Source organism: Maylandia zebra, linkage group LG10 (genome assembly GCF_041146795.1).
Source record: "Maylandia zebra isolate NMK-2024a linkage group LG10, Mzebra_GT3a, whole genome shotgun sequence".
In the NCBI taxonomy this organism is placed as follows: domain Eukaryota; kingdom Metazoa; phylum Chordata; class Actinopteri; order Cichliformes; family Cichlidae; genus Maylandia; species Maylandia zebra.
In genome coordinates this window covers 12,882,345-12,907,186 of record NC_135176.1, presented here as the reverse complement: position 1 = coordinate 12,907,186, position 24,842 = coordinate 12,882,345, and the positions used below count along the sequence as shown (strand labels likewise).

Sequence of the window (24,842 nt, the reverse complement as noted above, 5' to 3'; positions counted from 1 at the left end):
TTTTCTCCATTTGAACACTTGATATTTGTTTTCCTATATTCTAATGTGAGTTAAAATTTGGGTTTATGAGAATTGCAAATCATTGCATTCTTTGTTTTTTTATTCACACAGCCTTGTAATATTGTGTATGATCTGTCCTCATAAAAACATGAAGGGACTGTTAGGGACTCCAAAATTGATTCTTTTCCTAAGATATTTACTGATTTTGTTTTCTTTTATACACTAATTACAAAGATGGCTTACATTTTGATTTAACTTACTATTTTCAACTGGCTGTGTGGCATTGGAATCGTGTAATTTGACAGTCATGTGTCAGTCTCAGCCAATGTACGGTTATCAAGTGGAATTGGGGGATAACTTGAGCGCTCAGATTCATTAGAAAGCTGTCGCGTGTGCTCAGTTCATGTGTAATAACTGCTTACGTAGCGATTCTTCTCAGTCAAACATAAAGAAGAGCTAGAATGGACTATTCATAATTTGGACAAAATTTGGTATATCTGTTGTTTTTAAATTAAGTCTGACATTTTTTCTTCTATGCCAAAGCAGACAAGCAAGAATATTAGGTCAATCTGGTCATTTTAATCAAGTGTTTCGCTCATTCATGGTTAATGAATTGATTTTTGAGCATCTATGTAAGTTTTTTTCTGTATAATTGTGACATCAATCACTTTCATAAAATGCCTGTATGACAGCGAAGGCTTTCATGTGACTTCTTCTGCTGGATTTATGCTGTAAAACAAATACAGCATATATGAGTCTAGTGAAATTACTTTTCTTATGCCAGCTGCAGCTACTGAAGGTTATTAAACTGTCACTTAGGTTTGGGAATAACGATGAAGGGGATCATGAGTTTCCTATCAAACCCTGAACACCACATAGTGTATAAGTAAATCCATTAAATATCCCAAAATACCACAGAGGAGCTTTCACTAGGCTTTAACAATGGCTACATTTTGAAAACGAACCACATGGCATGATGGGACATGTTAAGTTTATGCGGCTACATAAACATATATCCTGTGTGAGTGCACATGTGGAGCTTTGGGGATAAAGCTGAATTCTGTGTGAAAAAACACAGACTTTACACTCTAATGCATTTCACAAAGATTGCATAAGCTATGTGGGATTTTCACACAACCACTTCCCTATTGTCTGCAAAAAACTGACAGGAAACTGTGTTTTCATCTCTATAGCGCAAATCCGTTGCCAATTCCATCCACCACCCCAGAAAGAAGCACATTTTGAAGTCCTTCGGTAGCACAAAACCAGCGATCAATAAGTGTAAAGTCTTTTTTTTTTGCAACTGTGTATGATAAATCAAATACATTTACAGTGGCAGGGTGTGTACGTGAATGAGCCCTCTGCCAAACTGCGTTTTCCTTCTCAGTTTGATGATCCTTTAACTTACATGGACAAAGGATGGTGTAGCATAAATAGTAATACAAAGGCAAAAACCACAGGATCCAATAATTAACACTCATTAAAACTCAGCTGAGATTGCTTCATTATAGCAGCTGCCACTTGAAATCTTGAGACACAAGATTCCAATAGACTGGCTCAAACATCAATTAAAAGCAAATAAGGACATTTTTTGAGATTCCCTGAAAGTGTTTTTGAAATACGAGCGTTAGTAACATGATAATATAGATCAAGTAGGCAAAAAGAAGAACAGGCTGTCCATGAATGTCATAATGGCCACCTGTGAGCTCACACCATTACACACCTAACTGTCATCCTTTATCTATATGAAGTTAAATGATAATCAGATGTTCGTTTTTTTATTATTAAAAACAAGGTTAAAAAAAAAAGAAACTTTTTCTTTACCCTGTGACTGTGTGTTGTGTATATGTGTGTGTGTATGTGTGTGTCTGTGTGTGTGGTGTGTTTGGCACACGTTTGGTTGACAGAAAACAGCAGACGGGATGGGGATGAGTTTTCCAGGGTTTCAGTGTTCAGACTCCAGTGTACAGTTCTGTTGTGGCAACAGATCGGGCTGCCACCCGTCCCCTGACGGACTGTCACTCTGAGATCCAAGACGAAGATGGAGATCAACAGTCTGGGAGGAAAGAATCAAAGATAGGCGTGAGCTTCAATCGTATACCACAGCTTTCTTTTTATTGCTCCTTATTGTGCTTTATTTTTAAAGTATATATACTCACCACAATTTACGGAATAATCAAAGTAAATTAGATTTAAGTCTCCACACAGAAAATGTTAGAGAAAGAAAGGCAGCTCATGCTAGGTGATCTATTCACCAAAGCATATTGCTTTTGTTTAATCTAGAGCTCCTGATGGCTGGTTGGGTAAATATCACATGACCCTAGATATCTTTCTAAAAGGATTTTCTGATTGGTTTCATGCACGCTGTTGCAGATGTCAATATTATGTGTCTCTGTGTCAAGCTTTATCAGCTCCAGGCATTTTCATATGTTTCTTCCCTTTATGATCCACCTGAGCAACAAGAAGTCACTGCCCTGACTCTGATCCTGTCAGGAAAATGAAGTCAGCGGCACCGACAAGCAAACATCTTGGGTTTATCGCTTGTGACCTACAGAAAAGGATCCCGTGAAATAAATTCATTAAAGAATAATCTCGCGGCGCAGCCGCAAATACTTAATCAAGATAAGCTCGGAAAGGAGCGCAAATAAATGAAAGTGCGGTTTGAAAAGCTATGAGTCAGTCTAACCACTTGCCCCGTGCATCATTAGTGTCAAATGTCTGTCTGCCGCCTCAACACTCTGGCCGTCTCTACCCAGGTATGCTTGCAGCTTTGTGCACTAGATTTCTGTTTCACCATTCAGCTGATGAAGACCAGCTTTTGCTTAATTTCTTAAACTCTTTAGGTGAATACAGTGTATTATATAGACCGTGTGCGCTTGCCATACTATAGCTTTCATACAGTTAGGATTAGAGCCCATGTGTTTTAATTATTACTCAATATTGTTTTAACTGATGGTTAATTGAGGTTTAATTTCCTTACATGCCTTTAAATGGAAAACCAAACTGGCTGCCAGTTTATAACGATCACATGCTACATGTTCAGACATTTTCATAGCATTGGATAAATGCTCTTTATCTGAATAAATAAAATGCGCGCATGTGATTGTTCCTCTCACAAATATTAATATTAACCTTTTTATTTATTTTTTATTTTTCACATGCAGTCTTTAACGGTTTAGTTCTTGACATGCGCATGCAAAAATCATATTCAGTCACTAAGCGTTTAATAACTGTCATCTGAGCAATGTGAGGGAAACCTCGAAGCTGCCATGTGAAATGCAACAGCCAACAGGACACCCACACATAAATATAAACACCTTGCTTGCGTTCTGTCCCCTCTACCTCCATTTATGTGAAATGGCTCATTACCAGCAGACAAATCAATTGGCTCTGCTCTCTGAACACCCACTTGCGATAATAAGAGACTACAGACAACCCACAGACTGGAAATATGGCGCTGCCCACCAGCTTGAAGCCAAGGTACACATCAGTAAAAGATGAAAGGAGAAAGAGTGACTAAGACCCAGACATGAGCTCTGTCTGTGGATTATGCACTCACATGAAAAAGTTTTCGCTAGACAAATATGATCAAGAATCATATTTTAACTTGTGTTTTTGCCTATTTAAAAACAATAACATATTCTTCTTGCTCTCATTAAACATCAAAGATTAGGGCTGATCTAATCTTTTCATAAATGGATTATATTATTCTGATGTTACGATATTTATTGTCTTAATAGAGATACAGTTTTGGCCTTTTTTGCTTAAATGATCGACCTAACTATTTGATTGACAGTAAGTAGATATTTTCAGAAATCACATCAAAAATCATTTCCAGATTTGAATTATTCTCTAAATTGAAGGAAACAACTGCAGTGTCAAACACACGTAGTCGTTTAGCCTTGAGGCCAAAACTGACAAAACAGAAATCTCCAGCCATGATATAAAAAGAATTATAAATGTATCTGCAGAATATATATTTAATTTTCTTAACACTAAAGATCTAATCATAACTTATCACTCTACAAGTAGTAAATAATTCAACATGAACTGGCTTTGTAGTACTTACCTTGACCATCTTTTCTACTGTTCTGGTGTGCTCTCAATTCTTCTGATTTATAGAAATCAATACTGGCGTAACTGTTGAGGCTGGAGCCAGCACTGCTACCCATAGCGCTTCCTCCCATGTTGTAGGCAGAAGCGGTGTGCTCCACTCCAGATTGAGGGCTCTCCTTAATGGCCAAGTCAAGGTCAATATAATTAAGGCCTTGTTCTCCAGATGAGGTGGAGGCTTGAGGTGGAGGTGTGGCAGACATACTAGCAGCCTGCCCGCTCTCCCACAGTGAGCAGTCCAAACCATGCCGATGGCCCACTGCCTGGCTGCCCTCTGGGAAGAGGGAGGTAGAAGAGGATGCGTGGCGTGGTAGTGAGGGAGGTGAATTAAATGTCTCTGGGCAGTGGCTTAGGCGTCCCTGCTGGTCACCTCGGACCAGTCTGCTGCTCCGCTCCGGAGACTGGAAGGACTTGACTGGGGAAAAGCCCAAACCTGTCTCCTGCTCCACAGGTAAGGGTTGACCAGAGTGGATGGCAGGTCGTGCTGAAGTGCTGGGATCTGAGGCTTTGCTCTCCGTAAATGGAGGCGGGACTTCTGTCAGCGCTGCTGCTGTCTTTATTTTTGTTCTGTAGCCCACGTTGCCCTCTGCGGCCAGAGGAGAGGACGTGCCGTGCTCGTGTCGGGCCTTGGGGGAAACAGCTGGTGGGCCCTGTTGGGTGCTGAATGTGGATCTAACATGAGTCACTGGTGTTGAGGATTTCCCTAAATCCATGCTGACGTACTCAGCAGAGGTGGACAATGGTGCAGAGAAGCTGCGGGGAAGGTTAGCAGGATTATCATGGCAGAGGAGCGGTTGATTGACGGGTCGGAGCGTTCCATGGATCACAGGACGTTCGGAACCTGCACATCGTCCTTCGCCATATTTACTGTCTTCCTTGAAGACAATACTGACATACTCACCAACATTCTGAGACACTGATGGCGGTAGATTCTCTTTAACCCTGGGCAGCGTGTTTGCTTTAGTAATGTCTGAAGACACGCTGAGGGGACGACCCCGCCTTTGTTGCTTTGGACTCTTACTGCTCGATGCACGTTTTTGGTGGTGACGCCCATCTTTCGTGCTTGTTCCTGCACTCTTGTATTCTGCTCCGGTTCTTAATAAACTTAACCCTCTCCCCGCTGATATGGACTTGTCTTCGAGGCTTTCACTACTGGCAGAGCTAGAGGAGAAAGAAGAGGAAGACATGGAAAGTTGGCAGCTTCCAGCAGCGCCCATTGCAATTTTGTTTCTCTTGCTATATCCAACTCCTCCTCCCCGTCCAGCACTATCGTGCCCACTGCCATCTTTTTTTCCTTCTCCTTTGTTCAAGTCATCCTCAAAGCGAGTATAGAGAGTGTGTTGATAAGCTCGTGGCAGTGAGAAGTAGGAGTTGAACATTTTTGGTTGAAGTTGGTGCTGTTCAGGATGGGAAGGCGGTGTGCTGCAAGCAGAGCGGCTGCTGACAGGTGAGATGTTCATGTAGTCACTGGCAGCCCGGCTCTCCATGTTGCCCCTGCTATCCCACATGCCTAGTCCATGCAGGTCTGTGGAGCTGCTGCTATTGGGAGACATGACCATGTAGCCCTCTGAACTGGGCTGGCGGATATGCTGAGGGGGGGACACGCTGTTGTTGGGGGTCATGGCCATGTATTCGTCATCTGCCCCGGGTTTAGTACCGGAGTCAGAAATACCTATTGAGAGAGAAAGTGAAACAGGAGGAGATGTCACTCCAGGCAACATTGACATATAGCCACTATCCACAGCTGCGCCTCTGTCCACTTCTTCCCCGCTTTTGTCAGACCTCTTCCTATTCTCCCCTACAAGTTGCCCACCCCCAACTCTCAGTCTGCCTGAATCATGGTGCAAATCAGCTCGCTGTGTGTTAGCGCTCTGCGACATGATGGCGTATTCTTTGTCGTCCTCATCATCTTCATCTTTTCTATGTGGAGTCAGCCGCTCGTGGGACGCCACAGGCAGGGAAGCCCTCTTACTGAGCAGTCTGCGTTCTGCCTCTGATTCACGACTGGATGAACGCCGCAGTATCCGTCTGCCTTTGGAGCGATGATGGGAACCAAGCAGACTCTCTCGCTGTCCCATGACGATATAGCTAGAGGAGCCTTCTCCATGTACGTGATGTCCTGACAGGCTTGGTAGGAGCAGAGAGTGCTCGCCGGGACTGGAGCCGTACTCATCTGAGGATCCATAGTCGCTCGGTGAACCTGAAACAGAAACTCTTTGTGATACACGAGGGTAGGAGCAGATCGTCATGCCTCCCACCGCTGCCCCCACTAGTCCACACTCTGAGCCATGACCAGAGCTGGAGGACAGACTCGGCGCAGGGGAAGGAGCAGGGTTAGGTGTGTAACGTGCAAGGCTGAGGGTAATCTTAGCAGGGGTTGGGGCCCGGGTGGGCTTGGGTCTCAGAGTTGGGGTAGTTGAGCAGGATCCATTGAGACTTGGGCTGGAGCTGGCCCACGTCCCTTTGGCACTTGCTCCACTCTCCTCCGACCTGGCTCCGATGCTGGCTGTTCGTGCCCTTGGAAACCCGTGGCGCGATGTAGGTGATGTGCTCGTGCTGCTGCCTCCTGTTCCGGGGGTCTCCGTGCGTGCCCGTCTCGAGAAGCCCACCTGGCTCGGTGGCAGATTTGGGTGATGACGACGGCTCGGGACACTGATGGGATTTGAAGCAGTACCACCTCCACATGATGTTCCCACAGACTGAGATTTACTGCGCTGACGGAACTCCTCACTAAGGGCCTTCATGGCCTCCAGCAGGGTCTCGTGCATGTTCTGAGCCACCACGGAGTCATCCACCTGCATCCAAAACTCTCCGGGGCCAGTAATAGCTGAGCGCCCCACCTCAATGAAGAAAAAATTCTCTGAATGACCACATCTTCGGACATTCATCAGCTGCAACACTACAGAGGCCACATCAGAGTTGAGCTTGACAAAGTTGACTGTCTTGTCAGTTAGGCACAGCCGGTAGATGCCTACTAAATTCCTGGCATGTCCAAGACCTTTAGGCCAAACCTTGACCTGCCACACTTCCTTGAAGGTTGGAACAGGAGATGGAGAGCTACACTCTCCACTGCTTCCATAGTCTTCAGGGGTTTTACCTAGAAAAATAGTAAAGAATAAATAAAACAATTAGGGGATTTAATGATTACACACATACATACAAGAAAAAAAGAGGGGTTTAATTCAAACATAGCCTGCTGAAATACTAACGAAAGCCAAAATGACAGTAATAAGTAATGCTTTGTTACTCTATCGTAAGTAAATTGCCATATGCAAGAATACTGCCAAACAGCTGTGCTGCAGCCAATTCATCACCATCACTTTTAAGCTACAGCTCATAATTAATTAAGCCTTAAAAGCTATAGAAAGCATCCACTAAAAAGCATCATGCTCAACTGTGATACAAGACATTGTAATTCTGCTCAGTGCCAATCAAGTAACAAATTGCAGAATCCCCCCTCCCGCCCCAGCCCCCCTCTCACAATCAGTGTTATTTTCAGTAAACAACAAACAGTCTGCTGGTTTGCTACAATCCACCAGAGAAAGAGAAAATATTAGCAATGAACTCCACAGAAATTATTATAAGACATAATATATTAATGTGCTTCAATCTATCTCTCTCTGTTTTTTGTTTGTTTGTTTTTTTTGCAAGACTCTCGCCTAATTACGATCAGCTGCACATTAAAATTAAAATAAACAGACATTGTTTTATTGTGACTGTGCCTGAGCCATACTCTGAACAAAATGGGGGTCTTCTGTGCTCTAATGTGTGTCTGTTAAGGGTTCCACAACCACATATTAGAGCTGGGCAAGCCCATCAGTCTCAAATAACTGAAATGCAAAGGGAGAACAGGCAGGGTGGGTGGTGGTGGTGGTGCTCAGCTCCGGCATAAGGATAACAACGTAAACACGAGGATAACCAACAGAAACACAATTTCCAGCGCAGAGCGCACTAACGATGCCATCTCCTCCCTACCAGCAGCAGCACCGCGCAACGCAAATGTAGGTTAGGCGAATAGCAGTCGGAGCTGTGCAGAAAAACAAAAACACGGGCTCCAGCGGAGTGCACCGCGATAGGCTGCTACTATATGATGCATCCCTTGGATGGTTGCTATATGCCCACTGCGCCATGCAGAAGCACACCGTCGTATGAAAACGGACTGCATTTTGGTCACAAGAAGCGATCATCTCGTGTTCTTACAGGCGGATGCTGTTTAACGCATCAAATTATGTTTTTGCTGACGGATAATAATCCGCAGGTTGTGACTGTATTAAAGCACTGCTTATTGAGATTGTGCTGCACAAACACACAGCACATGCCGCCCATAGCGTGTCGGTCTAACCCGTTCAATAGGATCCACCTGCCTCTTGGTTAAAATACATCACCCTCCAAACTGCATTGCTCATACTATATGGGTACAATTAAAACACAAAAACCTACAAACCTAAAAAAAAAAAAAAAAAAAAAAATCAAAGAAAATATTCAAATAATTCGAGCCGGTGATATGCAGAGAGACACCCGGATGGCCGAGCCAAAATAGTGTATGGAGAACAAATAGCCTACGGCAGGATAGGCCTGATGCAGAAACAGACAGAAGAAATCACATCACACTTTTCATATCTTACAGTTGCCCTGGAGGTCCAGCATTGCTTGGTACCACTCATTTTGGACCTCCTCGCTGTCTGCAGCGATGGCAAAGCTCTCGCTGCGGGTATAAAGCACTATCATGTGCTTGTTCTTGGAATCTGCCCGCTTGTTTATGTTGAAGCAAGTCTCCAGGTTCAGGACTTTTTTGGGCACAGGTGATTTACTGCGGAATTTCTTCTCGTTCTCGTAGTACTCAAGTCGAGCGGGACCATGCTCCGAGGCCGCCCTCAGCACGAAAAATCGCCGGTGCATTGATTTATGCTTGCGGAGATACCCGCTTTTCTGTACATCTTCATAGTTCTGCGGCTCGGCTGCTTGGTTCTCCATTGCCAAAACAGGCGAGCGATGGTTATTATAAACAATTATTCTCAGGGGGAAAAATAATGTCCATGCGTATTCCTCATTTATCCATCGCAACTACTATCCCTCGTCCTCCCCGCGTTCACGTTTAAGTGTCCAGCATGTGTGAGGAGGCGCAGGATGGGGAGAATCAGCCAAGCCAACGCATGTTTTGGGTTTGGTATCATATTGTGAATCCAGCAGCCGCAGGAGGATCCGCGCACCGAGCGTGCACAGCGTCCACCGCCGCTCGTCCCGCAGCCCAGCCCAGTCCCCAAGTCCAACCACGGTGCGGTTCAGCTGCTTAAGGACGTCTCCTCCACCTGTCTGAGGTTGCCCATATCACTCTGTATTCGCCACTGTCAGATTAGGCAGGATAATAACGACATCCCCGGTAAAGACTTTCGAAATAAAAGCCTTAGGAATTGAAGGGAGGCTACAACCGAAGCCGCTTATCCATTCGCGCATTTTTATCACTTCTCTTGAAATGATATGGTAAAACGATATGTGTGGCCAGCATTTTTAGTAAGTCTTGGGTTTGTACACTGTTTCCAAATGTTGAACATTAGAGCTGTGTTGCCTCATCCAGCATCACATTTAGTGATTTTCAGTAACTTTGCTGTGCATTACAATTGGTCTAACCTTTACTCCCCCACAGTTTTGGTGGTAATACAGTAACACAGTGAAATGTAACACATCACTGTTACATTTCTCTGTAAGAAACTAATGTAGCTTTGCTGATTTTAAATTCAGATTCACTTTTGTTCAATTGGTTAAATTTAAGAGAGAAGAGCCTACTCCCAGTGCCTTGCTAAGATTATTATTTTTTCCTCTCTGGGCTGCTTTTACACAAACTGTGCCGTTGGCTTTGCAGTAGTACCATAATAAAGATGGTAAGGATCTTATGATCTAACATGACCCTTGTAAGCAAAGGGATTTGTGCTGATATGTGGGCATATATAAGTTTTTATTGTTAATCAAGTGGCATGTGCTTGTCGTATTAACATAAACGTAAAGTTAATTAAATCAGTGAAGTTCAATATGCATTTAAACATTACAGATTTTAAAATTTCAAAAGCTGAATTTCAGTTTCTTTTTCTAAATAATGACCTCAACACAGCTCACCAATGATCGTTTGAGAAAGAGTAACGGGAAGTTACAGGAGCAGTCAACACTGCAGTAGATTCACAGCTGCGTTATATGGATTCTAATATCCTGCTGGTTCAAGAAGACAGAGTATTGTGACAAATGTATCGACTGCACTAATGTGAGTTGTATTGTGAAAGACAACCTGCTCTGTTTCCGCTCTCCCCCGCCTCTCTGTGGCTGACTTGACTTGCATCCGTTAGACTGACACCTCCAAGCCGGTGCCAGTCAAATGCCAGGGGTGCTTCGGGGCTGCTGAGGTGCACAGACCAGGAACGCGGCGTTCAGACCACGAACACTTGGTGCGTGGCGCTGTGTGGACGGTCGGCCAGCTTATATAGTTTCCAGCAGATTTTACCCAGTTGGCTGTACAAAGACACGAGGAAAACAACTGCAGAACGTGCCGCTTGAGAGGTCGAGGATACGCAGCCATAGGCCAAATACATTTTGGGGGTAGTCGAATGTCAAGCAGCCATTAAATTCATATGTGCGTATTTTATGCAGAGTCCGCTGTAGAGTCCACGGAATCTGCTGGCAAAATGCAATTTTTATAACAATAGCTAGAAAATCGTGACTCTTTTTCACGTTTAGAAAACCCAGTTAACCCAATTAATTCGTTCTTTTCAATTCCAGTTATTTTTAATAACAAAAACGCGTAAGAAAAAAAGGGGAAACAAACAAATTATTAATAATAATCACATATTTCTGGAACTACTGATAAAATGGGTTGCCTTGGCGATCAGTTGCGAAATGTTGTGGTTGAATTTGAAGATAATAAACACAAGTCAGATACACTCATCTGCAGGCTACATCATACTGCCCTATTGTTGTTTAACAGTCTTATCTGCTGGGAGCAACAAACACACTTAAACAGAACCGGGATTTCACACAATAGGGTTGTGATAAGCTTGTGAATGTGGATTTAAGGTAGTTTTTTTATATAATTATTATTATGATGCATAAATACGGAGATAATGCAGAAATACTAATGTATAAAGCATAAACTGATTTCTATCCAAGCAGTAAATCAACTATAATAAATAGCAGTTCAGAAAGATTCTGTCTCATGCTGTAGATGATAGTCTGTAGTTAAATCTGAGGGGTGTGATTGCACCAAAAAGTGCCAAAAAAGGTTTGGCACAGCAACCTGTCAACATGTTCTCATAGCAGCCCTTGTTAGTGGCAGTAGAAAGAATTGCTTTTGAGCTGTCATTGTCCTCGGGGACAATTCCTGGTAGCGGCGCAGACACAGTCTGTTCTTAAATTTGTTTACAATGTGCAGGGTATTGCATAGAAGTTGCATTATGTAAAGCCTTCCTTACATTTTCATTTGATTGTTCCACTACAGAATAAAGCAGAGTCACACCAGCCCAAGTAAGGTCAAAGCTTGTTAGCATCACTGGCTCAGCAAAGTGGGGAGTTTCACGACTCACACTGAGCTGCTGCATTTTCTTAAATAAGCGTAGTTTTAATGTAGCTCGTGGTTTAATGCTCCATCAGCACTGCTTCAAACCTTATACCCTTAAAACATGCATGAACAGATTTCACAGCTTCAACCCACCTGTGATTTATATTGTGATTTACTGTTTTTTTACTGAATTTTATTGGCTCATTTCAAAAGCATATTGCAGTGTAGCGTCAGGGCATCATCTGGGAAAATATCCGCGACACACTCAGCAGTAGGCAGACAAACATAAGAAGACACAATCTTCACTAAAACACATTTTATTTACAGAAACACAGCGATATCACTTTGAAAATGAACAATACAGTGCATTCAGTATTGATGAGATCTATGTGTTTGGCAAATTGTTTAAAAAAAAGGAGTAGGTCTTACCTATAGGCCTACCACAGAATTAAATGAAAGAAAGAAATATTCAGACCACTTTCCCCATGTTTGTCCTCTTGATTCGGGACCTTCCAGGTTGTCTTCATCTGGGGTTTAATCACGCCTGGAAAGGGTGCTAAACACTTAATGGTGTGAAAGACTACACCACAAGCAACCTGATAATCAAGTCATCAGACCTCTGTTTTTTTGTCCATATGCTGAGCTGCTGCGACAAACTGCTGTAGGTTAAAAGTGGCCAGCAGCCAGCTGCCTGCAGCCTGAAAACTGCTTTTAGAGGAAAATCACATCCTCACATTGTCTGCCTATTGTTGCTTCAATATCAGTGCCGTGGCAGACAATTAGCAAGGCGACACAGAGTGAGAGAACAATGTGGCTGCTGGCTTTTTGAATACACCGTGATAAAACCCTCATGTTTTGTTGATATCTCCTGTTGTGTCAGGGGTTTAGGGAACTCGAGCAGGAAACATTTCAAAAATCCCCTAAACCTGCAGGACACAAAGAAAAAATAACTATGTACACATGTACAGTATATACATCCCCAAGCCAAAGACAAGTGACTCAGAGGACTCCACCCTCCTGTTCTCCTATTTTCCTCTTCACATGCATCTGCGATATGTTCTGTAAAACAGGATTCCCTAGGGATGGGCATCGGAGGTGGACGTGCAATCTCAGAGGAACTTTAGATACTGCCGCAGTTTGGAGAGTTCCCAAACAAAAATTCAGACATTTTCCTGCAGAAGATGGCGATACACATGAAAAATCCAAGTCTGTTGAAGCATGTTATTAGAGATCATTTCAGTCAATTGATTCAAACGTTCTGTGCATCAGTGCAGAACACACATACTGTATTAAATAAGGTCTTCCTATTACTGTCTTGTTAAGACCCCGTTGAACACGCAGCACGTTCAGTCATGCATGCAGCGTGTTTCAGTAATAGGCTGCATGCAGTGTTAGTGCACTGTTAGTGACAAATGGTTTGGGCCTTACATCCTTTATGTTTTGATAGAAAATGTCAACATAGTGTAAAGCAGTTCACATTTAATTAGAAAGAACACACAGCTAATGTAGTCTCACAAAGAAAAGAGAGTATTACAGCGAGAGAAGCATAACGCCGATGCGCATGATAAAGAAGAATAGAATAAAGAAGTATTTGTTATTAAGTGGTGTGTTTGATGAATTTTTAAATTTACTGTTTTCAAAACTTAAAAAAGCAAACACAAAAAATATTACTTTTTTTGATTAATATTGCGAATTACAGTCATTTACTTACATTCACAAACAGAAAAGAATAATTTAAGTGGTCGAATCATTTCAGTTCAGATCAGAATTTTTTTGTTTTAAATGAGTTTTTGTCAGATTTCTAAAAATATTTATGCTTACTTGCATAAATAAATTTGTTAAGCACTGCATATTGTTGATATCCAGCTAGAAACAAACAGGCCACAGATGTAAATCAAATTTTTAAAGACCAAGTGGCCAAAGAGGAATTGTGTTTATTTTTTAGATATATTTTAATAAAACTATAAAATATTAAATCCACCATGTTTTAATGTATATATAGATTTTGATCACTTTTGGGTGGCATGGCTTCTTCCATCATCTGTAAACAACACTGCCGCTACAAAAGCAAAATCAGAGCTACCCTCGACCTGAGCTCCGAATGTGCTATCCAGGTTTGCAGCTGAAATTGCTATAAAAATGTATTAATGTTTTCATTCTGTGCTGTTGTGACAGGGTTAATGCCTCTAAAGTGAGTCCAGTGTAGACACCATTATAGCTGAGATGAATAATCAGGCAGTAATAGCTTCCATCATTAAGGTGTTTATGACAGCATCCCTCCAGAATCTCTATAAAGCACGTGGTTCAGTACAAATACATACAGTACAGTACACCAGCATTACACTTAATACTGTAATCATATTTGTAGACACCTTCGTCGTTACGCCTTTCTGTTAGGCAAAATGTGCTGTTCTATAAACCTACACTTTTTGGATATGCAGTGTCACTTTTGTCTATTTTTGGTATAAAACATCCAATAAACATATAGAGCATAGACAGTTTCACCTACTTTTTTCATACAAGAGCAAAGGATTGATTGATGTGATTAATATAGAAATTTTCTTTAGTCTTGTGTGTAGTTGCTGTCAGATATTGCATGTTCAACTTTTCAGTCAATGATCTACCTCTGATCACTTTCCAATGATAAACCACGGGCTAGTTTGTCTTCTTCTGTCGATCCAGGAATTTTTGTCTTCTGTCGGCGGGTATCTCTTCTAAACTGATCACATGAGTGCATTCCCTGTAATAGGAAACACACCTTTTTATGCACCGTAAATTGGAACAAAGAAAACAACAAGCAACTTTGATTGCAGTAACTTTTTCTTTAAAATGATCAAAACGGATTCAGTCGGACAAATTGCATCTATTAACATGTGTAAATGACAGAACCATTCTCTTACCCTGGAAGGTCTCGAGGATCAGGCAGAGGTTTGGTGAAATCCTCTTTACCCACCAACCAATAAGTGGTCTCAATACCTTTTCCCTACAAATAAACAATCATCAGCAATCAGTTGCTAAGAGCACATATCTAATGCTTCAGCAGGTGTAGAGGTTAGCGTCCCTTTTCATTTTATTTACCTTTAACTCTGTCAGGCCTCTGACATCAATTTTATATCCAAGGTTCAAGCTCTTCAGGACATCAACTGTGCTTTGGTTGACATGGATTCTGTAAGCTGTGCAAATACAGGTGAAACCTTAGCTTTGGTACAGGTACACAGTTTAATATAAAATCTTGGGCTTGGAGCATTCCTGGGTTTAAAATGACTAAGTCTACAAGACTGGGCAGAAAACAGACTGTTCTTCTGAGGTTAAGCCACTTGGTGGCAGCATATTACCCATCAGTATAATCATGTAGCACATAACTGTTACTTTAGATTAAGTTTGACTGAAACTACCACTGATAAGTTGAATGTGAATGTTTTTCAATACAAATTTTTAATTACAATTATTTACTGAGAACATTATTAAATGAGAGGGTTTTTTTTTTCTAAATTTCCTTTTCTTTTTTCCTTTTTTAAATTACAGGGCATTTACTAAATGTGTGCACCTTGTAGAAGGTTGTCAAGAAAAACTTGGTCATTGACGGCATTTATTCCGAAACTTTAAATTGGCCTCTAATTCTGCTGATAGCCTTAAAGGATTAGGAAGGACTCCTCACTCAAAGCCCTATTTAGCTTCAAGCAGCATGCACACAAATTGAAAGACACCTGACCTCCCTCCCACTATTCCAGCATTAGAAAAAAAGAAAAAGAGAGCGAAAGAAAGAAACATGTGGTTCATACAATCATGCACAAGACACTCACGCAATGCCGTGGACTCCATTCGAGATGCTGTGTTGACAGTGTCTCCAAACAGACAGTACCGAGGCATCGTAAGGCCGACTACTCCTGCTACAACTGGGCCTACAAACAACAGTACATATAGGTTACAAAGACTTCCTCCATAACAATACCTTAAATATTCTTTATACTGGTATGCTTTTAAGCCTTTTTCTCTACAGTTTCAACCCAATATATAAAAATATAGCTCCTGTGCACATAAAGAAAGTCACAGTATAGAGTCACAAATCCAGAGTATGCAGTGTGTTAATTGGATGACAGCACTCTAAGTGGATAGTGTTTTACTCTTCCAGGAATAAGCTTCAGACACAGATAAAGGAGGTAAAAATGCCTCCTCGTCATTGCAGCTTTAGTCCCTGTGGTTCTATTTCTCTGAATTCCCTTTGGATTTAATTTGCACGGTTTTACTTTTTACGCATGTATTTGGCTTTTATAAACAGGTGTGTGGATAGATCATTATTGACCTTTTTCTTCAGATTAAATTCTAAACCCAGAATTTTTTTTATAATTATTTATAATAATAATAATTTTTTCTTTCATCCTGTCTCTCTCTTCCCAACCGGTCATGGTAGATGGCCGCCCCTCGCTGAGCCTGGTTCTGCTGGAGGTTTCTTCCTGTCAAAAGAGAGTTTTTCCTTCCCACTGTTGCCAAAGTGCTTGCTCATAGGGGGTCATTTGATTGTTGGATTTTCTCTGTAAGTATTATTGTAGGGTCTACCTTAAAAATATAAAGCGCCTTGAGGCATCTGTTGTTGTGATTTGGAGTTGTATAAATAACATTGAATTGAATTTCACAGCACGCCCAGTAAGGAATCTTCGTGAGAAGCTTAAAGCTTAAATCACACATTCAGGGTTTGTCACATCACAGAAAGGATGAACACATTATTTACCACTGTGCAGGCCAACACGTATTCTGATTTTGAGATCAGGCATGTGCCTCGGCTTGAAGGTTCCAATGCAGTGGAGGATGTCAAGAGACATGTTGGCCATTTCAGCTGCATGGCGATTGCCGTTCCTGTTGGGGACCCCTGATGCTACCATGTAGGCATCTCCAATAGTTTCCACCTAGAAGAGAAAAAGAGGAGAGTTGAACACAAACTGATACCATATAAGTCAAAAGTTTGGACACACCCTCTCATTCAGTGTTTTTTCTTTATTTTTACTACTTTCTACATTGTAGACACATCAAATATATGAAGCAAGATATATGGAATTATGTAGCAAAGACAAAATGATAAATAACTCTAAATGTGTCTTATATTTTAGATTCCTCAAAGTAGCCACTCTTTGCTTTGTCAACAGCGCTGCAAACCCTCGGCCTTCTCTCAATAAGCTTCATGATGTAGTCACCTAAAACGGTTTTCACTTCACAGGTGCGCCTTGTCAGGGTTCATTTGTGGAGATTTCTTGCCTTGGGACCATCAGTTGTGTTGTGCAGAAGTACACAGCTGACAACTGTTGGAATTCATATTAAGGTAAGAACCAACCAGCTAAGTAAAGCGAAACGACAGTCCATTATTTTAAGAACTAAAGGTCAGTCAGTTCAGAGCAGTCACAAAAACCATCAAGCACTACGACAAAACTGCCTCTAATGAAGACCGTCCCAGAAAAGGAAGACCAAGAGTCACCTCTGCTGTTGAGGATAAATACATCCGAGTCACCAGCACCTCAGATTAGAGCCCAGATCAATGCCGCACAGAGTTCAAGTAGCGGGCTCATCTCTACATCAACTGCTCAGAGGAGACTGCACGAATCAGGCCTTTATGGTCAAATAGCCGCCAGTCGCCCTAAACCCAATCAAGATGGTTTGGGATGAGATGGACTGCAGAGTAACAGCATGAGGGCCAACAAGTGTTCAGCATCTCTGGGAACAGTAAGCAAAGTAAGCAAAGCATGTCTATTTTGAAGAATCCAAAATATAAAACATGTTTTAACTTATTTCACACTTTTCTTTTCTTCACTACATAATTCATATGTGCTCATTCATAGTTTTGATGCCTTCAGTCAGAATCTACAATGTAAATAGTCATCTAAATAAAGAAAAAACATTAAATGGGAAGGTGTGTCTTTGATGATGATGATTACATATCTCTGGGTAGCTCCTAATTTTTTCCCAAAAGGATGACAATAAAGGAATAACAAAGGAGCTACAGGAAAGAAATGACATGGCTACAATAACACATCAGTTATCAGTTAAATCTATGTCGTTTCTAGTAAACTTTGATTGGTCATTACATAAATATATTCTATATAATACTGTAATATAATATAAAATACTATATATATATATATTACATTTTGTTTTCCAGGACAGATGAAGGAAGCAGCAATGGAGCATAATGGCATGTAACATGGGGAAACGAACCATGGGAGGTGGAGCAAAGGCTCAGCCTGAGTGCAGCTACCTGGGTGACATTTATGTCATGTGTTGGTATTTCAACATTCACCTTGTAGACATCATGCAGCAGAATGATAGCATCAAAAAGTGAGTAGAGGTCATTGAGTAGGTTGACCACCTCAATGGGTTCGCTAAGAGATGAAATGGTGGAGAAGCCCACAATGTCACTGAAGTACAGCGTGATCTGATTGAAATGCTCTGGTTTGACAGGCTTGCCTGTCTTCAGTGCCTGGGCCACAGACCTAAAGGAGAAATGGATAAGTGGAAAATGAAATGTTCAGGACATACAGACGATTACAGACATTCAGCTTTAGTCCTTATTTCTAAAAACATGTGCAAGAACTACGTATCAATATATAGTTTAATACAGATCTGTTTCTATATGTTCTTTTATGACTATATGACTAAAATAAATTCAGCTTTTTGTTTAATGAGACAACTGAAAAAAATCTCATCTCATAGTTTCTGAGCATTGCTTAATGGTACATTTATTAATGTTTCAACAAATCAGAGAATAACTGGAATACACCTGAGATATTTCTGTATAACTCCACAAATTTGTCTCAAATAATTTCTACAGTGTGCAGCAAGCCTCTGAACCAAGAACTGATCCAGCAACAGCTTGAGGTGTTGACTGATCTGCAAACCCCAGAAGGTAATCATGTTTAAAACTCAATACTTATGGCTATGGAGTCAATACTGTCATGTCTTTCATGTGCTAATGAAAGCTGATGGAAACTCACTTGGGCAACATCTGAGCCACCAGATTGTCAGTCTTCTGCCTCTCCACCTCCAGCTCCTCCGTCCTCTCTCTGATCAGATCCTCTAAGTTGGAGGAGTACTGTTCCAACATGCGCAGCATGGAGTCAATGATGTTGGTTTTCTTTCCCTTGGTGATGCTCTTGAACTGTCACATGGAGAGAAAAACTCAGCTGTGTCCACCTAGCTACAGACTAACATGTGAAAACATACAAACATGTGTTTATACCTGTTTGAAGATATCATCAAAGGTCGGCCTCCGCTCTGGTTCTTCGCTCCAGGCCTGTTTCATGACCTGTATCACTTCCACCGGGGCCGCCTCCACTGATATGACAGGCCGACACAAAGGCGGAGGCTCCTTGACCTTGTTGATAATCTCTGTCATCATACACATAAACAAAAAACCCGCCCAGGCAGAAACATTAGTGCAAGATTTAGTTTACCCAGTCTTGTCAGCTAACTGTGATTTAAACTGTTAATGAAAAGTACTAAAAGTAGTAGCATATTACTTACCTTTGGGAGGCATGTCCAACATGCAGAAAGGTGCAGAGCGGGAGATGACCTCCTGGCAAACAATGGAGAAACTGTAGACATCACCTGCAAAAGTGCCCCTCCTCTTCTCACTAGAACTTCGCAGCAGCTCAGGAGCCGTCCAAAGTAGATCTTTTTTTTTTTTTATCAAGTGCACAGTTAGTAAAAAATGATACATGCAAACAAAACTTACAATAATAATTATTACGTGGATGTGCATGCGCATGCACTCACCCTCTGGCTTTTCATCTGTGTCAATATTTTGGACAATCCAAATCTCATTGAACCCGTAATCTGTCACCTTCAGCACAAAACGCCCATCTACCACACAGTTACGGGATTTGAGTCGACCGTGGATGATATCGCGATGGTGCAGGTACTTCATACCCTGATGCCAGTTTGTAGAAATGTGTGACAAACATGGTAAAATAAGAAATGAAACACTGACAGATCACCTCATAGATCTCTTACCCGGATCAGATCCGATAACAAGGAAGACTTGAACATCCAGTCGAGACGCACTTCTTCATTGCTGAGCAAATCCTCCAAGCTGCCCCTGGTGCAGTGCTCGATCACAACACCAAAGATCCCAGAGTCGAAGAACAGCCCCAGTAACAGATTGAGGTTCTCGTGCCTCATTTCTCTGAGCTGAGAAGCAAACAGTGGCAATATTAGATATAGTTCACTGTAGCTTTTGTGATCAGGGTGTTAAGGCAAATTCAGATGACCAAATGGTTTCTGGCTACAGTTAAGATTCAGTTATCCATTAAATAACATATTTTCATTTACCTTGACAAAGACATTCTCAGTGCTGTTATAGACGTTTGATACTGATCTAGCAGGGCATTTCTTCAGCCAAACCCAGTCACCCTGGCATTTAAACAAACAACAAAGTCATCGTGACACCAAAAACATCAAAAAGACTTCAGCTTCTAAACATTGTACTGAAGTTTACTGAATGTGAACATCTGACTCTCACCTCAAAAACAGCAATATTCGAGCTGTCTGGCGTGGAGGCCAAGTAGCTACGGCCTGACACTGAGTGGTGAGGCGTCTTCATATCCCCCTGGCTTTTTGCTATACTGTCATCATTTAGCTTCTGCTCACACACAGGGTTCAAAGAGGATGTGTAAACTCAGAGTAAACAATGTGCAGCTTTCATACAGTCCATACTACTGTAGGTATGTAGTGCGTGCATTTCAGAGAGAAGCCAAAGACAGCAGTATTGATTCAGCACAGAACTCACCCGCTTGCTGACTTGGGTATTGATGAAGACCAGGTCATCAAGGGTCAGGACCACCTTGGTCGATCCGCTACTGTGGCCACCACCTCCAAAGCTGAACCCAACTTTGCCATCTCTCCTGAAAAGACCGAAAACAATCATTACATATTTTCCAAGCTACACAAGCCTGAACAAAATCAGATACATACCTGTAGCGAAGAAAGATGTTTACTAAAAATCCAATCAACGAAATGAACATCAGGAAAAGCAAGAAGACAGCAGCCAAATTTATGCCTTGGGAGAGAACCACAAAGATAGTTTGAATGCACTAAAGTCAGCATTGGCTTATTTTTAAATTTGTTTTTAGCAATGGCACTACAAGCACAATCACCTCCAGTACAGGCAAAGTATGGGCTAAACCAGCAGGTTGAGTCTTTGTAGGGAGTGCTCCCTGCAAAATGGATTGAACGGCCGAGATATTTCAAGCCCCCGCTCTTGCTGTCCGTGTGAGAAGCATGAAGCGAATGAGTGGAGTACAGGGTGTTGCCAATGCCGCTGTAGTCCAGGACCACATATTGAGCTTGCATGCCTTCACCGTTCCTGCCAGCCCTCAGGGGCTGATTGAATCCTTCAAACTCAAAGCCACCCTCGCCATCGGCCAGGATCCGACCAGTTACCCAGTGGCCTTCTCTATCGCGGGCCTGCTCAACAGCCATAGCTGTGTAGTACATCATATTGTAGATGGTGCCAAAGAATGGAGAAACCTTAAAGAAGGGACAGCACAGTAGCCATTTAAACTTCAGATTTGTGTCTTTTTCCTATCCTTCGAGATTTGTCTTTTACTTTCTGTCATTTCTTAATGAAGTAGATTCTTATTAGATGTTCTCACCTGCTCTGGGGGAGTGCTGGTACGTATTTCATAGCTGTCCTGTGCTTGTTTGAAGGCCTCGTAGAAATTGCGTTCACCAGAGTCCATGGTGATAGTTAAAACTCCATCAAAGGCTTTCCGGAGCTTGGTGTCATTGCCCAGCATATAGTAGGGTGCATCATTGTAGGGTAGTGAGTAGAGAAGGGTGTCGTAGGGAATGAACACATAGCCACGATCAATCATGCGCATAGCCGAGGCTGTTGTCAGAAGTTGGTACTGGGCTTGGCCACCAATCAGGACTGAGGGCATGCACATGATGACCACTAGAAAAGTAAAGTTTAAAGACAGTTTATAATCCCAATTCATGTGAAATATAGCATGTGCAGGCTTTGTAACTCTATGAGGTCTGATTAGCTTAGTTACTCTACCCTAACCTGAACCCCAACCCTATGTTTTGGAAATTAAAGGAAAAAAAAGAATATTCAGATATCACATCACAGTCGTTTTGTTCAAGTTGAACTGTGTTTTTTTAGCAACTCACCTCTGACCCGGTCTGTCTCCCGCACTTTTGTCAAAGCTGCCCGAGGCCCTTCTTTGTTGTTCTCCATTGTGACCACTGGTTTAACAGGCAGGCCAAGGGCCCTAAGTGAAGAGGCCAGCTCATGCCCTGTGGCTTCCCACAAGTCTGACTCCTCTGAGATTATGGCCACGTGGGCCCACCGAAAAAATCGCAACACTGTAAAAATTACATGAGAGGAGAGTGGCAGTGGCCTCATGAAACTAGGATACATATGTCCTTTATTCATATTGGGTTTGAGGCAGGCCCAGGAAAGATGCCCAAGATCCCACTCTTTGGCGTACAAAGCAGCTGAGGAGCAGTAGCCTGGGTTGGCTGGGCCCAAGTAAGCAGCTGCATAACCTTTCAGCCCAGCAAAGCGAGCCAGGGCACGGGATGACTGGCAGTCCTCATTGATCAGCTTGTAGTCATACCAGTAGCCTTTACTGAGGTAGGTGTTCTTGTTTATGCGGTTGATGGCAAGGCTGGCAGCCAAGTCAGGGAGGGCTTTTGAGTATAGTACGTCACATGTCCAGGGTCCAACTAGAGCCATTGTGAAAGTGGTTGCAGAGGCTTGATGGGGGAAAAATGAGACTATGAGGAAGGGCAAAAGAAGCCAGTTCCTCCACCAGCTCCTGGTGTGTTGCAGGGCAGATGATAGCAGCTGCGGTCTGGATGATAATGACCTTTTTGACAATGATGACGATGCTGAAAAAGATTCAAATCGACTACATCCGCTGAAAGTGTCTGTCCATATATGTTTTTTTCTCCTCCCTTTTATGAAGTTGTGCTGCCATCGCGGGTGGTAGGAGAGGTTGTGCAGACAGCAGGGGTCTATGTGTTGTGCCATTTTCTCACACAGCTGTTTAGATGCTTCACACACAGAAGGCTAGTGGTGGCTGTTTAGCGTGAGAGTTTCTCTGTAAATGGGAATGTCTCCCTCTAGTCCAAAGCTGGACAGGTGACAGCACGACTCCAAGCCATCACTGCCAACGAAAAAAAAGGTGGAAAGCATGAGAAATGTTGTAGAACGACATTTAATCTGATCTGTGTTTGGGTCCTCTGGTTTTAAAATGCATCTATCAACACATAAGCTAGCCTCACATCCCACTGCGATGTTTTATTTAACAGAACATAATGTTGAATCTAATTAGTTATCCATCTGCTTCGGTGATGAAATGGTGCCCAGTGTCCCTGTCCTGTTCCTCTGAGAATTAATGGCATGTGAGTAACAAGCTGATTAGCTCTGCCCAGGCCATGCAGTTCAAATGGCAGATAACACAGAGCTAAATCTGGCCATCTCTTTATTTAGTCTAACTTCCTTTACCCTTCCAAAGTCTTTCATTTCTTGTTTTCTCTGAAATCCAACTTCCTCAAATCAGCTTCTAGAAAAATCTAAAAAAAAAAAAAAAAACTAAAAGAAAAACAACAACAAAAAATTTTAAAGTGCAAAGCTTAGCTTAGCAGGCCGTACATAGGTGATTCGGGTTCACCTTTAAGAGACACATAAGCTATTTTCTAATTTTTAACTGGAATTTCTGGCCAATACAAACTGAATTTATTGAAATAAATGTAAAGTATCCTATATAAGTGTTAACACAACTGGAAATTCAATATATATTGCAATTTGATAATTCACATTTTTAGTGGTATTAAGTATGAGCACTGACAGCAGAGCAAAAGGCCTCAGTAGCTTGCTTCTGGTCGGGCTAGAAAACAGTTTGGAAATGTTCCCATACATATTTTTATATGCATAAATAAAATATGTATTGGAACATAAATATAAAAGATTTAGTCATCATCTTAACCCTGTAATGTCAAGTGTATCATATTTTATACATGAGTTTTTGAGACCTTTACAGCGTGATTTTAACCCTCACCCATTTATATGTTAAGCAATAAATTCCACAATAAAGGATGAATGTAGAAAAAAATCTTCAAATTAAAGCTCAGACATGCATGCAAAATATTTTTATTTTATTTTTTTATGTGTTGTCTGTTTTTGTCAGAAGATTTAAGAAACACTCCAGCTTCAAACACATATTTTTTTGGGAATTATTTCATGCTTTAAGCTTTAAATGCTAAAAGTGTCAGATTACTTTTAAAAAAAATAAATAAATAAAAATAAAGGTAAATCACAGAGAAGTTAAAACTCTTCTAAATTAGATTTCTTGATAAACAAATGTTAAACTACAAATTTCAGTGTTCTTAGCCTGTCCTAAAGCTAAGTTAAAGCACATGAGTAGCAACCATCAAGGCTCCTGAAAGTGGCTAATGCTGACTTTGGCTTATCAGTTGCTAATATCTTAAGAGGAGCAGGGACTAGAATGTACTAAGCTTGTTCTGATATGCCACTGAAAATTGCATCATTTTATTGAGTTAAATACCCCAAAAGTCTATTTCAAATTCAAAGACAGATCTAGTTTACAAGAGAAAAGTCAGTGCTTGAAATTTCCGTGGCCTCACCTATACAGAAGCGGCTGATGAACACATTCCTTTCATTAATAGTGACCGACCTATGGAAGAGAATTCAATAAAATAAATGTTACAAGAAAATAAATTCTGACCTGGAGCAGTTTTTCTACAAAGGAGCCATGTCAGGGTTGCAGTTTGTCCTTCAGCACCATCCGAGCTCCAGGTGGATTAAGAATACTAAAGCACCCAGCAGGAGCAGTTACCTGTGGTCCTTTGTTGAAAAAAACTACCATATGTAATCCAAAAGTCACGTGAAGTAAAAAGTAAACAAATAAATAAATAAAATCAGCTATCTCCACTTGTACCTAAAGTTCCCAAAGACAATACTGAAAATGACACATATCCACATTTCCAGTAGCTTAGCCTCGCTTTCGTTCTTCCTGTCCCTGGCTTGGATTGGGACAAATCTGAAAGCACTGAGTAATGGGATGGTGCGTGAGAAGAAGCGCAGCTCTGATCCAGAGTTTGGATTGGCTAAAAATAGACTGGCAGACAGCTGGGGACAGTAACAAGTAAATGGAAGAAAGAAATGGAAGAGTGA

General features: G+C 41.7%; 2 protein-coding genes across 4 annotated transcripts; both read right to left on the bottom strand.

Moving 5' to 3' along the window:
- si:ch211-284e13.4 (insulin receptor substrate 1-B) lies at window positions 1-9,449 on the bottom strand. Its single transcript, XM_004563898.3, has 3 exons — window positions 8,739-9,449; window positions 4,070-7,210; window positions 1-2,056 (listed from the first exon to the last, which is right to left on the bottom strand). The coding sequence occupies exons 1-3, from the start codon at window positions 9,085-9,087 to the stop codon at window positions 2,049-2,051; spliced, it is 3,498 nt and encodes a 1,165-aa protein (XP_004563955.2). The 5' UTR covers window positions 9,088-9,449; the 3' UTR covers window positions 1-2,048.
- A 2,505-nt stretch (window positions 9,450-11,954) lies between these two features.
- On the bottom strand, window positions 11,955-24,812 carry gucy2d (guanylate cyclase 2D, retinal). 3 transcript variants are annotated; one of them, XM_004563897.3, is made up of 20 exons: window positions 24,394-24,812; window positions 21,812-22,812; window positions 21,292-21,593; window positions 20,794-21,166; window positions 20,612-20,696; window positions 20,427-20,541; window positions 20,160-20,279; window positions 19,970-20,050; window positions 19,652-19,828; window positions 19,415-19,568; window positions 19,163-19,312; window positions 18,879-19,027; window positions 18,634-18,797; window positions 17,940-18,132; window positions 16,383-16,557; window positions 15,457-15,555; window positions 14,732-14,826; window positions 14,554-14,636; window positions 14,278-14,393; window positions 11,955-12,825 (listed from the first exon to the last, which is right to left on the bottom strand). In XM_004563897.3, the coding sequence occupies exons 2-19, from the start codon at window positions 22,674-22,676 to the stop codon at window positions 14,309-14,311; spliced, it is 3,465 nt and encodes a 1,154-aa protein (XP_004563954.1). In that variant the 5' UTR covers window positions 22,677-22,812; window positions 24,394-24,812; the 3' UTR covers window positions 11,955-12,825; window positions 14,278-14,308. The 3 variants fall into 3 exon arrangements, with proteins under 3 accessions (XP_004563954.1, XP_076745191.1, XP_004563953.1); XM_076889076.1 differs by adding an exon at window positions 24,293-24,342 and having other exon boundaries at window positions 11,955-14,393; window positions 24,505-24,811; XM_004563896.3 differs by having other exon boundaries at window positions 11,955-14,393; window positions 24,394-24,811.
- Between the last annotated feature and the right edge of the window lie 30 nt (window positions 24,813-24,842).

What these genes read in the sequence shown, in the direction of transcription:
- gucy2d (XM_004563897.3), bottom strand. Translation starts at nt 22,676, where the DNA reads ATGGCACAACACATAGACCCCTGCTGTCTGCACAACCTCTCCTACCAC. An exon ending in GTTGGACATGCCTCCCAAAG is followed by an intron (nt 19,028 to 19,162) that starts GTAAGTAATATG and finishes GTATGATGACAG; the next exon opens with AGATTATCAACAAGGTCAAG. An exon ending in GTGGCTCAGATGTTGCCCAA is followed by an intron (nt 18,133 to 18,633) that starts GTGAGTTTCCAT and finishes TTTCTCCTTTAG; the next exon opens with GTCTGTGGCCCAGGCACTGA.
- si:ch211-284e13.4 (XM_004563898.3), bottom strand. Translation starts at nt 9,087, where the DNA reads ATGGAGAACCAAGCAGCCGAGCCGCAGAACTATGAAGATGTACAGAAA. An exon ending in GCTGGACCTCCAGGGCAACT is followed by an intron (nt 7,211 to 8,738) that starts GTAAGATATGAA and finishes CTATTTTTCTAG; the next exon opens with GTAAAACCCCTGAAGACTAT.